Here is a 14897-nt window from a genome sequence, read left to right as displayed (position 1 = left end):
GCCTTTAACCGTCACGTGTACACACACATACATACCTAGATATATCTGTGTATAAGTACAATCGACAAAGAAAGGTTAACAACACATGACAAAGTTGCAAACATGCATGCAATACTGTACGACAACTCTTTTTAATATATTATGATACACTAGTCATCATAATCAAATCATCTACTCATCTTACCTATTAAGAATTGTGAGCCTATTAACCTTTATTTACTGAGCATAATTCCAGACACCATGCTACTTTTGAGACATTAAGTCGAAAGAAGCCCATCAAAGCTTTGCCAACTCAAGAATCGAATCTAAGACCCCTTACTCGGCAGTCGCACTTGCGACCACTTGACCAACGAGGCAGTAATAAAAGATTTTTTTAATGTTTCTGTATACATAAAATGGTCCGTCAGTGAAGCTAGGTGCTGGTTATAGGCATTTGATGCACAAGTCTTGTGTACTTTTATAAGTAGTCATATAACCTTAAGCAACATAATTATTCAGTTGTATAGTTAAATACATAAGATATCTCGTTCCTAATTTTGTACCAAAATCGAATCAGAATTCTAAAACCTCTACCTATCGCTACAGACTGTACCAAACGGAGTGACCTAGATTTTCGCTGTCTATTCAATTTTGCGTCACGCGTAATATATTGTGCTGTAGTCGTAATACAATTACTATTGTCAAGAAAATATTCCGGTTTCCGCTGGTTTTTTAATGTTTTATGTATGTACTTTCCTATATTTATCGGTGTAGTCAAAGGACATATGTTTTATATTTTATATATCGTATCACATATAAAATGGAATTAATTGATACTTGTAACATTAGTACTGCAACATATTGGGTTCAGCGTCTTCTAGTATTTTTCGGTAATAGCACGGAAGCTTAATATTTTGCTTTTGGCACTATGAGAGCAACAAAATTTACAAGTTTCATTGTCATAGTCTCAAACGATATCAAGCGATATCCGACTATTTGAATCGAAATCATTTTTTTTCTTTGAAAACCATTTTATAAAAGTTGTAACTAAAACACACGGAAGACTTCCAAAACTGTCACGACTCACAAAAATTATTAAAACTAATTAAAAATCTAAACGACAAAACAGAACTGTAACCACGTAATTATATTTCGCAGAAACATTAAACTAAAAATTCGTAATTATCGCTGTAACGTCTGAAACATTCGCTATGGGAGACTATTTAATATTTATAATTTAACACAGTTTCATATTTAGCGGGACATTGGAGTTTAATTGATAATGATATCATTAACCGCCCGAGTCTTCCTAGTCATGCACAGAACTGTTTAATGATATTGTATCACGCTACGGCACAACGAATTAATAATACTACTTACTAGCTTATACTGGCCTGGTACATCCAACTTCTTGATTAAATAATTCAGTTTGATACAACTTCTACGGCCGCGGTGTGTGCTCACTATGATCGTGTTTTATGTTATGTTCCTAGAGTGGGTTTGACTTCAGTTTTGTATGCATTGTATGTATTTCTTTTATAAGTTAAGTCTTTGACTGTCGGTCTCCGGTGACCACCACGGCGTTCAAAACTGGGATTAATTATTCTTCGACTTGCTTGTTATTATATATAGACAAGTATTCTAACACTGACTACTATACCCCAGTCCTCTTTGAGAATGCTGTAAAATCATTGTGTAAAATATATCTTAACTTATTACAAGTTACTAAAGTGTGTAAAAGTATCCTTCGGATCCCCGACTACCATGATTGGAACTTTTAACTTATCTATTTTTCTACGACCGACCTCAACTGCCTTCAATCATCCACAACTTATATTTTGTCAAATCTACCATGTTTTCGTATTTGTTTGGAAGCTCAAGTACCAGGCGTATACAACATTAAAAGAGGTTCTCATTGACTAAATTCACGGTGTTATGTTCCAGGTTGGCGGCAGCGCAGGAGGCGGCGGGGGCGCAGGCTCGCGCGGCGCCAGCTGATACCATGGGCGGCGCGCACCAGCCCGCTACTCCAGGGCCCAGCTCACTCTTTATATTTGCCGACGAAAATCCTATTCGGAGGTAAGAAACTCATTTTCATTTGTTTATTGTGTGACTTATCATAAAATAGAAGTCATCATCTAAATATATGTTATTAACAAAAATGTGATTTGATAATATGAAGGAGCAATTTCAATTGACAATTTAAGGGAACTCCAAAATAATCTTAAATCTTATCATAGATCCTACCATAGATAGGATTAGTTACTTTGTTCATAAAAATATTCATAAAAACGTATTTTATCTATATGATTAAAAAAACATGATAAGTATTTGCCTTTACATGAAACACTTTTTTAATAGTCAACACTATCAAAAACATTAGTAAAACCAAACATTTTCACAGTTTTGTTAAAGATACAATAACAAAATCCAACCAACGAAAAATCAGTCAAACTTTAAAAATAACATGTCACTGTGATTCTATAAAAAAAAAAAAATATTAGCGAGGGAAAAAGGTCACGCTTAATCGCAGTGACAGGGAAAAGCGCGCCAAAAATAAGTTAACATTTTTAAAAGGTAGGCGTAGATAATTGGGTGTCATTCCGCGGGACATAGTTTGGCGTTCGATATGCGTGGAGCCGGGGAACCAACACACCATGCGGAACGCAAATAAATACAAATTGGAACTCGCTGTGACATGAACAGTTAATTTAGTTGTTTATTTTCATTGTTGTTTACTGCCAGTAACTATATCAAGTATGTTTTTATGTATGAATTGTTTATTAAGCGTGTTTAGTAAGTGATGTATGATTGTCATGATCGTAGTGAAGGTCTAAGCTTGCTTCTCATGCATGAGGGTGCGGGTTCCAAACTTACCAATGGCAAGTACCGATGTGACTTTTCCATGTTACATGTACTTTCTAAGACTATTTAGACACCACTAACAAACTGTGAAAGAAGAAAGAAAACATCATGAGGAATGGGTAGTTCTTCGAAATTTGATTCTTCAACTGATTCATATGGCCAAAATTTAATTCCATTTTAAGATCTGTAACACGTGTTCATATGAAAATAGTTATATCAAATAACGTATATACGAATGAGGGACTCGTTTAAAAAAAATAGTTTTCGAGATATCGACGTTTGAATATTTTCTGCCCAGATGAATCAGAAATTGTTACAGATGAATCTGTTGAACGATTGAAAATTGTATGTAAATGAGCTCTGTATTTATTTTAATTGTTAGCATACCATTTTCGAGTACTTTCGCACAGAGAAGTCACGAGCATTCATCATCACGCTTACTCAGGGCGGATTAGCAATTTCAGGCTCATATTAATTACATTCCTCAAAAAAAGTTTTTAAATTGTAGCTATAACATTTATAGCTAAGTTAATTTAAAAATAAGACTAGTAAAAAAATGGACAACGCAACAAGAGCATTATTTTATAATTCATATGCGGTTTTGACCTTACGAATCAGGCACAGATGAATCAGGATTTTGCTTACAATCATGCATAACTCATCGTATATACAGACTTCATTCTTATCATTTTTCTACACGAATGTATAACCAAAAAGCTTCACACGAAACATAGGTTGAAGTTTTAAAACTGTAAAGTAAATTTTATAAAATAGGCATTGTAATCAGGATACCATGTAAACCAAACACAGATGAATCAGATATTTACCTTAGTAACACCTGGATCTAAGCCAACCAGCCGCACGTCCGCCTCCTAGCTTGTCCGTTGCACGCCTGGCTTCCCTCCGCACAGGAAGCCAGACTCTCATTATGAATACCCGACAAAGTATGGTCATTCGTAGCTTACACCATATTAATCAGTATTATACGCCGGACACTTCTTATTTATTTATTTATAATCATACTAACATAGTTATAACGACTGCATATTTTTTTTTGAAGAGGACAACTCATCTCCTTTCGATGTAATTATAATTTATATTGAAGTATCAAAGGGAAAATGCGAAATCGACTACTTTGTTCCGGAAAATGGCAAACGGACACACCATATGAATCAGAAGAACAAGCTTTAAAAAAAAATATTTTGTACCTAGACTGCAATTATTTAAAAAATATTATTTGTCCTAGTAACTGATATAGCTAAACTATACTAAAAAAAATATTACATGCCGTTTTGTTAGTTGGTTTCAAAAATATTCCCAAAGACATCGAAAATTTTGTCTCTGAAGAACTACCCGAATAAGTTCACACCCTATTTATTACATAGGGATTATGACACAAATGGTAAAAAGTGGGTGTACATTGTATAGCGGCATTATGTACCGTAATGTTCATCTCTGCCTACCCCTTTGGGCATAAAAGGCATGACGTTGCATCGTTGCACGTATGATGTGATTGATACATTAATCACATAACAAATTAATGCATTTAATTCAATTAAACCCCAAAACGAATGTCTCAGAAGCTGCATACTATAGATAGAACTAAATCAACCCCCAAAAGCATGGACTATCGTGTTCATATTGCGACTTAACCCTGCGCAACATCTGGCCAGGAGTTAGCATGGCGCGCTGCGGGTGGGACGGTATTGCCCCCACTTATACATATTAAACGCACACCGTATTCGCTCCCTAATGCATTTTGTAAACAAGTACGTTCTTACACTAGGTGTACGCAATTTGATAAGAAAAGGAGATTGTTTTGCGTGGAAAACTGTCTTGTGCATTGTTGAGAAAAAGAACTGTCGCTTTTACTTCGTGAGCCTATTTTTATCTGTGCGGTGTAGGACATAGTTTCGGTTTAGAAATAAGTACGGTACTATGAAAGTTATTGGTGACGGTTACATCCAAAAATACAAATAGGTGAATCTATAACCTATCAAGGCTTTGATACTAAACCCATTAGTTTCTTTGAAGATACTACTAATAAAGTACTATATTTAATTAACGTAAATAAAAAACAATGTAATCAATATATTTGTATTGCATGTTTACTATTATAGATAACCATGTATTGTATTAAATCGTGAATAATCAATACATACATTATCTACAAGCATCTAAGTACTTAATACTTATGTAGTTTTCTTTTTTTTTCATTACGACAGTTCACAAAGCCAAATGAAATAGAAAATCAAACAGAAACAATTGAAATTCTATTGAAAGCAACCCCAAAAACATCAGTCATTTAATTTTGAAACGAAACTCGTTTGTAATATTTCCGTGTCGTCACGAAATTCATGAAATTTAAATTATGTATATAGGACGGGGCGAAAAGGCATATACATATACTTGCTTATTTGAATAGTTGAAGAAGAATTTCTTTTAATATTTAATTTAAGGAAGAAATAGTGAATGAATATTTTAATAGATTTATTATTATAGAATAGTTTCTCTGTTTTGTAGTAAAAAGAAATTGTTTTTTGCTTAACCATTTGTGGCGCAGATAGCTTAACGTCAAATGATCTGGCGGATCTTGGCGGAATCAATAAAAAAAAATATTGATAAAGACCATATTATGAAGATTACGAAGTCAGAGTATTCTACGTGCCGGTTGTTTACCAGTATATTATATGATAATCTAATTAAAAAAATATATATTTTGGTTTATTCAAGTCATCGGTAGGTCGGTAAACGAAAATTAAATATATATCTAGTCGTTTATTTTAATCAAATTCACTAGATAAATCCCTACAGAAAACATACAACGCAATTAAAGTATTTATTGGAGGCTGAGTCACCCTCGTCCGTAGGAGAGCACCCTTAAAAAACTGAACCCCTACACGTGGCCTCTGGGTGGTGCTAAACAGGTGACACTCAGGTGGTAGGTTTCGGCCGACGGCATTATAACCACCCACCGAGCAAAACCGTGTCGCCAAGCGGCCTAGCCGTGTTCCGCCACGATGCTCGGTGACGCCGCACGAGAGGATGGGTCGAAATGTTTGTTTCACTATGGGTAGACCGATCTGGCGCGCGCTGGTGTGGCTGCATCGGGTGGCCAGTCGCGGAGGGTAGCGGGATCCGAGGCACGGTGCACCGCTGGCCGACCGCAGATAGTTGGGGGCCCAATTAGCGTGCTAGCCACACGTGAAAGGCTGCCCCGCCATCTAGCGAAAAATCCCACGTATACGCCATCGTGCCGGTTGGCGACCGGAAGAGAGGGCCCGATGGATTTACGTGGGGGGGCTCGGGCGTCCCCGCAGTCTCCAGGCTGGCCTCCCATTGATGTGGCTAACTGCAGTGCGCGTCTGGGGTCGCCTGTGTGGGGGAACATTTCACTGCCATCCTCTCAGCAACTTATTTACGATAATGAAAACGAGAGCTAAGAAAAGGGTTCAACAGCGGCTGCACTCCTCTCCCTCAAAGTGCACCTCTCCAACATCCGAGGCTTGCACTCAAATCTCAATGCGGTCCATCACCATCTGGAGACCGAGAACCCAACGCTCTTGTTTCTCTCGGAGACCCAGATCAGATGTCCGTCGGACGTATCATACCTGAACTACCCAGGCTTTTCTCTGGAGCACAATTTCGTTCCCCGTGCAGGCGTATGCCTATACGTCCAAGACGGCGTCTGTTACCGGCGTCTCCGAAACTTTGAGGACCCCAGTTTTTCAACCTTGTGGATACTGGTGGACACAGGCATAGAGAAAATCCTCTATGCCTGTGTCTACCGGTCGCACAGCGGAGATTTGGAGACGACCAGATTAGCGCAGCACCTTGTGGAGACGGCGGATGCGGCTCGGCAGAGGTACCCTTCGGCCCAGTTGGTGTTACTGGGGGACTTTAACGCCCATCACCAGGAGTGGCTGTTCCCATACCAGTGCACTGACCATGCTGGGAGGGAAATGCGTAAGCTTGCGCTAACGCTTGGCCTGACCCAGCTGGTCCAGGAGGCCACAAGGGTGCCCGATGTCGACTCGCACACTGCCAACTGCCTAGACCTTCTGCTGACAACTGATCCAGACAGCTACTCGGTGTCAGTATCTTCACCCTTGGGTAGCTCTGACCACTGTCTGGTGAAATCCGTATCCACGTACTCCCCACCGGATCCTTGTCCCAGAGGATCTCGGCGGATGTGGCGGTACAAGTCAGCAGATTGGGATGGGATGCGATCCTTTTTTGCATCCTATCCTTGGCGGCCTGTCTGCTTCTCTACTGAGGACCCGTCAGCTTGTGCGGATGCCATAACAGGGGTGTTGCGTCAGGGCATGGAATACTACATTCCATTCTCGGACGCGACATCTTTCGGTGGGACTCGTCCATGGTTCGATGCCGACTGCAGACGTGCTGAAGCGCGAAAGCATGCGGCATACTTGGCATGGGCGGATGCCAGGCGTCGTAAGGCTGACGACACTCTTCAGAGGAAGAGAGCCTATAACAGGGCTGCCAAGTCATGCAAAAAGGCATTACGGATGGCCCGGTTCAACCACATTGGCCGAATAGGGAACAAACTGGCTTCTTACCCAGCGGGTAGTAAAGCATTCTGGTCCCTGGCCAAGGCGGTTGAATCGAACTTCTGCCGCCCTTCACTCCCACCTCTCCTGGGGCCTAACGGGACGCTGGCACACACCGCGGTAGAGAAGGCAAACCTGTTTGCTTCTCTATTTGCGGAATCTTCACGTCTTGATACTGGTGGCGCTATACCTCCTTCTCTAAATAACGTATGCGAGACGAAAATGTCGAAAATTCGCATCCGACAGAAGGAGGTGTATAAGACGTTGCGTAATCTCGACGTGAACAAGGCCAGTGGCCCCGACGGAATCCCGGCCGTGGTTTTAAAAACCTGTGCGCCTGAGTTGTCTCCAATCCTGACACGCCTGTTTCGACTTTCCTTGGAGACTGGTCAAGTGCCGGTTGCATGGAAGCTGGCCAACGTGCAGCCTGTGCCCAAAAAGGTAGTCGTGCCGACCCTAACAATTACCGACCAATCTCGGTCACGTCCATACTCTGTAAGAGTATGGAACGTGTACTTAACAACAGGCTCCTGGCATACCTTGAAGGTAACGACCTCCTCAGCGATCAGCAGTATGGGTTTCGCCGCAACCGATCCACTGGGGACCTTCTTGCGTATGCCACCCACATTTGGAGCGAGGCCATCGAGAAGCACGGGGAGGCAATAGCGGTCTCTCTCGATATATCGAAGGCCTTTGACAGGGTTTGGCACGACAGCCTTATCGGCAAGCTTCCTGCATATGGACTTCCCGCTGATCTGTGCAGATGGATTGCAGACTTCCTGAGGGATCGGTCAATTCGAGTAGTCATAGATGGCTGCTCGTCTGACCAATTTGGTATCAACGCCGGAGTCCCTCAGGGGTCAGTACTTTCAGCAACGCTCTTTTTGCTGCACATCAACGACCTGCTTAAGCCCGGTATCTTTGGGTATGCAGATGACAGCACAGTTGTTGAAAGGTATGTGTCCGATGCGCGGACTAGCGGAACACAGATCCAGTCTCTAAGAGAATCCATGGTCGAACGGTTGAACTCGTCCTTGAAGGCGGTCTCCGATTGGGGTGACGCCAACTTGGTCAGGTTCAACGCTACCAAAACCCAGGCGTGTCTATTCTCTGCCAAACGGAGTCAATTTCCGCTGGCTCCTACTTTCCGAAATGTATCCGTTCCAATATCGGATCATCTAGAGCTTCTTGGCGTAACTCTATCGCCAACGCTAAACTTCGGCTCTTATATAGAGTCGAAGGCGCATCTGGCTGGTAGGAAGTTGGGTATCCTCTCGAAGGTGAGACGGTACTTCACACCAAAACAACTGCTGAGCCTGTACCAAGCGCAGGTTCGGTCATGTATGGAGTACTGTTCTCACCTTTGGGACGGCTCGGCTGAATACCAGCTGGATGCGCTCGAACACATTGAAAGGCGTGCCAAGAAGCTCATCAACGATGATGCGCTTGTGGAGGCCCGGCTTCAAAGCCTTGAACACAGGCGCAAGGTCGCAAGCCTTTCCGTTTATTACCGGATACATTTCGGAGAGTGTGCGGGGGAATTGCACAACTTGATTCCCCCTAGTCCTTTTCATCATCGAACCACAAGACAATCGGCGAGGCGTCACCGCTTCATGGTAGATATCCCACCCACTCGCACGAAGCGCTTCGCTTCAAGCTTCCTTGTGCGAACTGCTAGGGAGTGGAACTCCTTGCCGGAGTCTGTGTTTCCTGATGGGTATAACCTGGGTGTCTTCAAGGCCCGAGTGAATAGGTTGCTTATGGGCAGACGTGCTCCACCGTAGGCCGCATCATCACTTACCATCAGGTGAGATAGCGGTCAAACGTCGACCCATTAAATGTAAAAAAAAAAAAAAAAAAAAATTTACCACTAAAATACATTTCGTTTAAACAACTACAAAAAAAAAAAAAGCACAGATTGTAGGAAATACGTAGTACCTAAAATACAAAGTGCATTCCACGCCTGTCTATCGGACAGCATGTTGTAAGAAACCTTTTAAAGTTATGGAACTTTTCACACCTGGCCGACTTGCATTGAACGATAGGAACGCCGCCTGTCGGATTTTTATAACATGCACTTACAAAATGTTACTGCGAAATATGTTTGCAAGTTGTAAAATGAAGGTTACATTACTGTTTTTGGAAGGACTTTCATCGCTTGTGTAGTTATACGAGTAGCTGTAGTGAAGAATAGGGAATGTTTAGTGTATCTACTATTGAAATAACTGGGTGCAATCCCAGTGTCTTGAGTTGAGCTGCGGTCTACTTAGCGGGTTACCGGGGAAGTCAACGAGCAGAAGTAGGAACAGGGTATTTTTTAGTCAGTGAGAGTCTGACAACCCCTCTTTCCGCACCCTAGGTAGGAAAAGTCAGTGAATGATTTTTCTCACTCAAAATAAAAAGTCTCCTAAATTACAGCGATTACTGTTCTATTGAGATTTAGATTTTTGGTAGATTGGAAGCAAATGTCGTCTAAAATCTGTATAAATAAGAAACTTGGTATACAGTTGCGACATGCATTCTTATTAAACCCTATCACATGTAAATAACTTCTAAACTAGTACAGGTATAATATTCAACCCTACTAATGGATGTAGTCTACATCATTATGGAAAATTCCTTATTAACATCTCATTAAAAAGGAAAATGAGGAGACTATGAAGTTTCTAGAAAGCGATCATTGTATAGATAATGCAATCAATTTTATAAAATGTAGTATAATACGAAGCCCTGCTTATGCCTGAGTAGGCCGGGAAATGAATGAGTTGACTGGTGACTACTGCTATATGAAACACAAAAGAAAATACATTGAGTATCGCTTAGATTTGTCTTTCAAAAAACTACATGTTAACTTTGATATTTCGTATTTGTTTCAATTAGGCTTAGGTACAAGGTAAAACAAACCTTATTCATTATACAGTTTTCTGTGAAATTACATTTTATATAAATGTATATTCTATTTCCAGGTACACAAAGTTCATCATCGAGTGGCCGCCCTTCGAGTACGCGGTGCTGCTTACCATCATCGCCAACTGCGTGGTGCTGGCGCTGGAGGAGCATTTGCCCAACGGCGATAAGACCATCTTAGCACAGAATCTGGTAAGTTCAACCTTATTATTTTACTGCTAAAGTCTATTTTAGTATACACAAATCTAGTCTTTGCTTTGCGATTGTTGTTTAAAAATGGAACGCATTTTTTACGAACTTCCATCAAGTTGTAAAAAATGTTACGTAGTAAACTAAATTTAACTTTAATTCAAAGACAAAGAATGCATTTCTGTTCGCTGCGCATCGCATTTAAGACCGAGCCTACTTTTTTATTCTTTCACATTGTTAAGTACACACACACAAGCTACTTATGTACGTATACATTTACGTGTATGCTATAACAATTTATTTCTATTGCAATACAAAGAAAACTGAACGTTATTAAAAGGAGTTAAAGTGACATTTAGTACACATAATAATATGAAAGTGTATAAAAAGTAATGATTTCTGTACAAATACTGACAAAGGCAATCCCTTTTTATGAATTATCAACAACACGTGTAACAAAGTAAATATTGGTATACTAGCGATTAAACCCTGCTTTGTAGGGGTGCAATTATTGCCGTTTTGTGGTACAATCAATTTTAACTCACTGTTTCATTCACTATGAGATTACCTAAGGCATAAGTGTTATATATTTGTCACAGTGAGCACAAAATAAGATTAATCTTTTCACTTATGCCATAAGTTAGCTTATTTAATGTGAATCACGTTTTTTCTTATGCATCTATAAATCTACGTAACATTTAATTATATTTAACCTAGCCGAGCCGAATGGTTAAAAGGAAAAATAGTAGACTATACTTTATTTGCAAACACAAAACATTAAATCACAAACACATTATCGCGTTTATTTTTGACGTTCAAAAGTGCCTTCCTGATCTATATGAAATAAATAATTTTGACTTTGAATTTATTATAAATTAAGGATTATTAGTTTTAACAATAATACTGAACACTGTTTCCATTGTTACAGGAAAAGACCGAGGCGTACTTTTTAGGAATATTTTGTGTAGAAGCCTCGTTAAAAATTTTAGCTTTAGGTTTTGTTTTACACAGGGGATCTTATCTTAGGAACGTTTGGAACATCATGGATTTTTTCGTTGTAGTAACTGGGTGAGTCATATTTTTATATTTACTCGTTTTTTTTTTTCATTATAATTATAATTAAGTATTTTGTTTTTGTTTATATAAGAGGTAACTGTGAAGTTGTGTGAAGAAATGTTCCGTAATCTAATAGACTTAATGTGATTATGTAATATCACAAGTAATACCACTATTTTGTATTTATTTAACCATTTCAATTAAGGTGTCTGATAAACAACGATTACTTTTTTATTAAAAGCTATATAAGTAATAGTGAAATATGTAATATAAATGAAACAACATTTGAATTGAGAATCTTTTATACAAAGATAACTAATTAAAAAGGTACATTTCTTCCACAACTTACTTTTCAAAAAAGTATTATCTATAATTACGTAAAAGCCTCCTCCTTTGCTGTGAACTACATTCTTCATACACAGCACCGAGGATGCTTTTAGTAAACCGCCATCATTATAATCTAAATTATATACAAATTAACATTTACACTGAACTATTAGGCCACACAATTGGTTGAAAGTAAACGTAGGACTCTAGGTTTTGTCAAAGAAACAAAGAAAGGGTTGACATTATTGAATATTCGATAACAAAAACTAGGTCGATGACGATATTCGCCGAATACAACGTGGACGTTGACCTGCGGATGCTGCGCTCGTTCAGAGTGCTCCGACCGCTCAAGCTCGTCTCGCGGATACCAAGTAATTCACAGTAATTGGCGAAAAGTTCACATAATACCTCTACCTTATTTGTTATAGACGTTACTCGCTAGATGTTTTCGAATTTTGAAACTTTTTTGAATGTAGAACTACATCTAGTTATGGAAAATAGAATTTTTAATCTATTATTATATTAGTATAAAAATACGTAGCATCGTATTCTCGACATGTTTATTGACATACTTAATTATAGATTAGAAAATGTGTGAATTTTAATTAATATGTGATTTATTGAGAGTGTTTAATGTTTTAAAGCTACGTGTTGCATAATAGTAACTATTTGCTATACATTTTGTGTATTGTGTAGGTTTACATCAAATATAAAAGCTAATACGTAAGAATTTAGATAAAGAAATGGTTTTAGGTGTGAATAAATATGGTGTATTTAGATTAAAATGCGTATAATTAACATGATTTATTTAGCATATAACAATCTAACTAATTAGATACACGATATTTAGATTGTAGTTATTTTTTACATCAAATCAAGGCTGTGCTTTGTTTTTTTTTTATAGTTTTTATTTGATTTCTAACAGAAGTAATTTCATTTTAGTTTACTAACATTAGTGTACTTCGTAGCTATATCCAAGACAATCCTATGGACACACGGGCCTTTTCTGGAATTTGTCCATTACAAAAGTGTCTTGGCAGAAGCTATTTGGTTACACATTTAATGATTAAGAACATAATTTACAAATATCATTTATTTTTATTTAAGACTTTTTCAATTTTTATTTTTGTTTAAACAAAAGCACAGTCTTCAGTAGTAATTTATTACTCAGCTAGTTGCTAGTTCAAGCTATAGTATCGAGTGATATGTGTTTGGCAGTATCATCACGCAGCTGCCGATCGCGCCAGCCGACGTCGACTTCAGGACCTTGCGTGCCATTAGGGTGCTGAGGCCCCTTAAATTAGTATCGGGCGTTCCTAGTGAGTTCTAGAACATTCATAGACTAGTTAATCGTATTGTAGTACCTTTAGTTACATCGTTGCATAATTTTATTCACTAAAACACTGGCTGGTCAGAAAAATTGGGCAAAAAGTTTTTATGTCACCAAAAATAAAAATATTACTGGCCACTTTGTAAATTCGCGCGCTTTTAAAAAGAAATACAACCGCCGCCATTTTGTTTTTTATAAAATTACGCAACGTGTAACTACTATCATTGTGCACGATAACTTTTTGATTTTATATTGTGTTACCATTGTTCTGATGTCTTTTTCAATAAATAGTTAATGATTTTCATCTCTAGATATATGGCATTTAGTCAGAAAATCTATTTCTTGTTGTCTGTATCTTTTGAAACCTTCTTTTTATTCATCGGTAAAATAAGCAACTAACGTCGAGAAACCCACCTACTTGGTAATTATCTTTAATTTTATATTATTTACTGCCGTACTCTGAGACTTTTAGTGATTACTTAAACTATTCCTTAGAAACGATTTTGTTCCGAAAGCAGTTACTAAGGACTGGTTTAAGTAACCATTAAATGGTTCTGAGTACGACGGTTATGATGTCAACGTTCAATAATTGACAAAATACTATCGACTTTCCTCTTTTATTTTCAAAATTCCTTTTTTAAGTACATATTTTATTTCTTGCCCTGTCATTTATGAACACCGATACTTATGTGACTTTGTTTTGTTAATGTTCTTTTACTTTTCATAATCTGCTTAACTATTTGCTTATCTCCCCCTAAAACGAAAATAAAATAATATTTATGTCCCAACCAAAATGTACCTTGTACCTTTCTGATTAAAGTTCAAGCTTATTAACCTATTTCAGTTCTTGTCAAGTAAATAAAGGACTATACTTTAACTCCCATTAAAAAGTCATGCATGATCTGACTATTGAATATTCGACCATAGAAAAGATCATAAATCACAGGGCAAGCCACGCTATAATGAGCCTTACGGTATAATGTACATAAATGTCATTTCTGTATAGGTCTGCAAGTGGTACTGAAGTCTATTATAAAGGCGATGGCGCCGTTGCTGCAGATCGGCCTCTTGGTGCTTTTCGCGATAGTCATCTTCGCTATCATCGGCCTCGAGTTCTACTCAGGGGCGCTGCATAAGACTTGTTATAATTTAGAAGATATTAGTAAGTATACCTGATTGATTATATGGTAATAGTTGTTGGAGGTGCATTCGTGATTTGATCAATCAAAATGGTTAACTTTTTCCCTCTGAAACATGTACGCAGAGGACTAACCACTCAGGGATTGTTATCGCTTATGAATCAGCACAAAAACACACAAAACTAAATTTTTATACATTCATCATCATCACATCAGTCACAAGACGTCCACTGTTAAACATAGGCCTCCCCCAATGTCTTCTAGATCGCTGGGTAGGAAGAGAGCGTTTATACATTAAAAAGCATAATTAACCTCTTGTATGCCACGGTATGCCTCTGGTACATAAGCCACAATAGAAAATACATTGTGATGTTTCGCCCCACGACGGGTTAAATAACTCATAAAAAAACATATAAACCGCTCGAACGATAGAGAGATACATTTAACAATTATAGTCTTGGCAAAGCTAACATTATGAACACAAAATAAACGAACAAAATCATGCAACTAAAACAATAACAAACTACCTATATA

General features: G+C 38.4%; 1 protein-coding gene across 28 annotated transcripts in view; it reads left to right on the top strand.

The window, feature by feature from the left end:
- The window catches only part of LOC118263166 (voltage-dependent calcium channel type A subunit alpha-1), a 254477-nt gene that overhangs the window by 212006 nt on the left and 27574 nt on the right, over nucleotides 1–14897 (top strand). For 26 of the 28 annotated variants that reach the window (XM_050697717.1, XM_050697720.1, XM_050697734.1 and 23 more), the window contains 5 exons: nucleotides 1924–2058; nucleotides 10382–10514; nucleotides 11440–11579; nucleotides 13113–13213; nucleotides 14231–14386. In XM_050697717.1, coding sequence (XP_050553674.1) covers nucleotides 1924–2058; nucleotides 10382–10514; nucleotides 11440–11579; nucleotides 13113–13213; nucleotides 14231–14386 — 665 coding nt within the window. Of the gene's footprint in view, nucleotides 1–1923; nucleotides 2059–10381; nucleotides 10515–11439; nucleotides 11580–12164; nucleotides 12266–13112; nucleotides 13214–14230; nucleotides 14387–14897 lie in introns of all 28 variants that reach the window. The other 2 variants (XM_035574988.2, XM_050697737.1) reach the window with 1 other exon arrangement.

The sequence above is a fragment of the Spodoptera frugiperda genome, chromosome 12 (assembly GCF_023101765.2).
Source record: "Spodoptera frugiperda isolate SF20-4 chromosome 12, AGI-APGP_CSIRO_Sfru_2.0, whole genome shotgun sequence".
Classification (NCBI taxonomy): domain Eukaryota; kingdom Metazoa; phylum Arthropoda; class Insecta; order Lepidoptera; family Noctuidae; genus Spodoptera; species Spodoptera frugiperda.
Note: the sequence above shows the minus strand (reverse complement) of the source record. Positions and strands in the feature narration are given on the sequence as shown.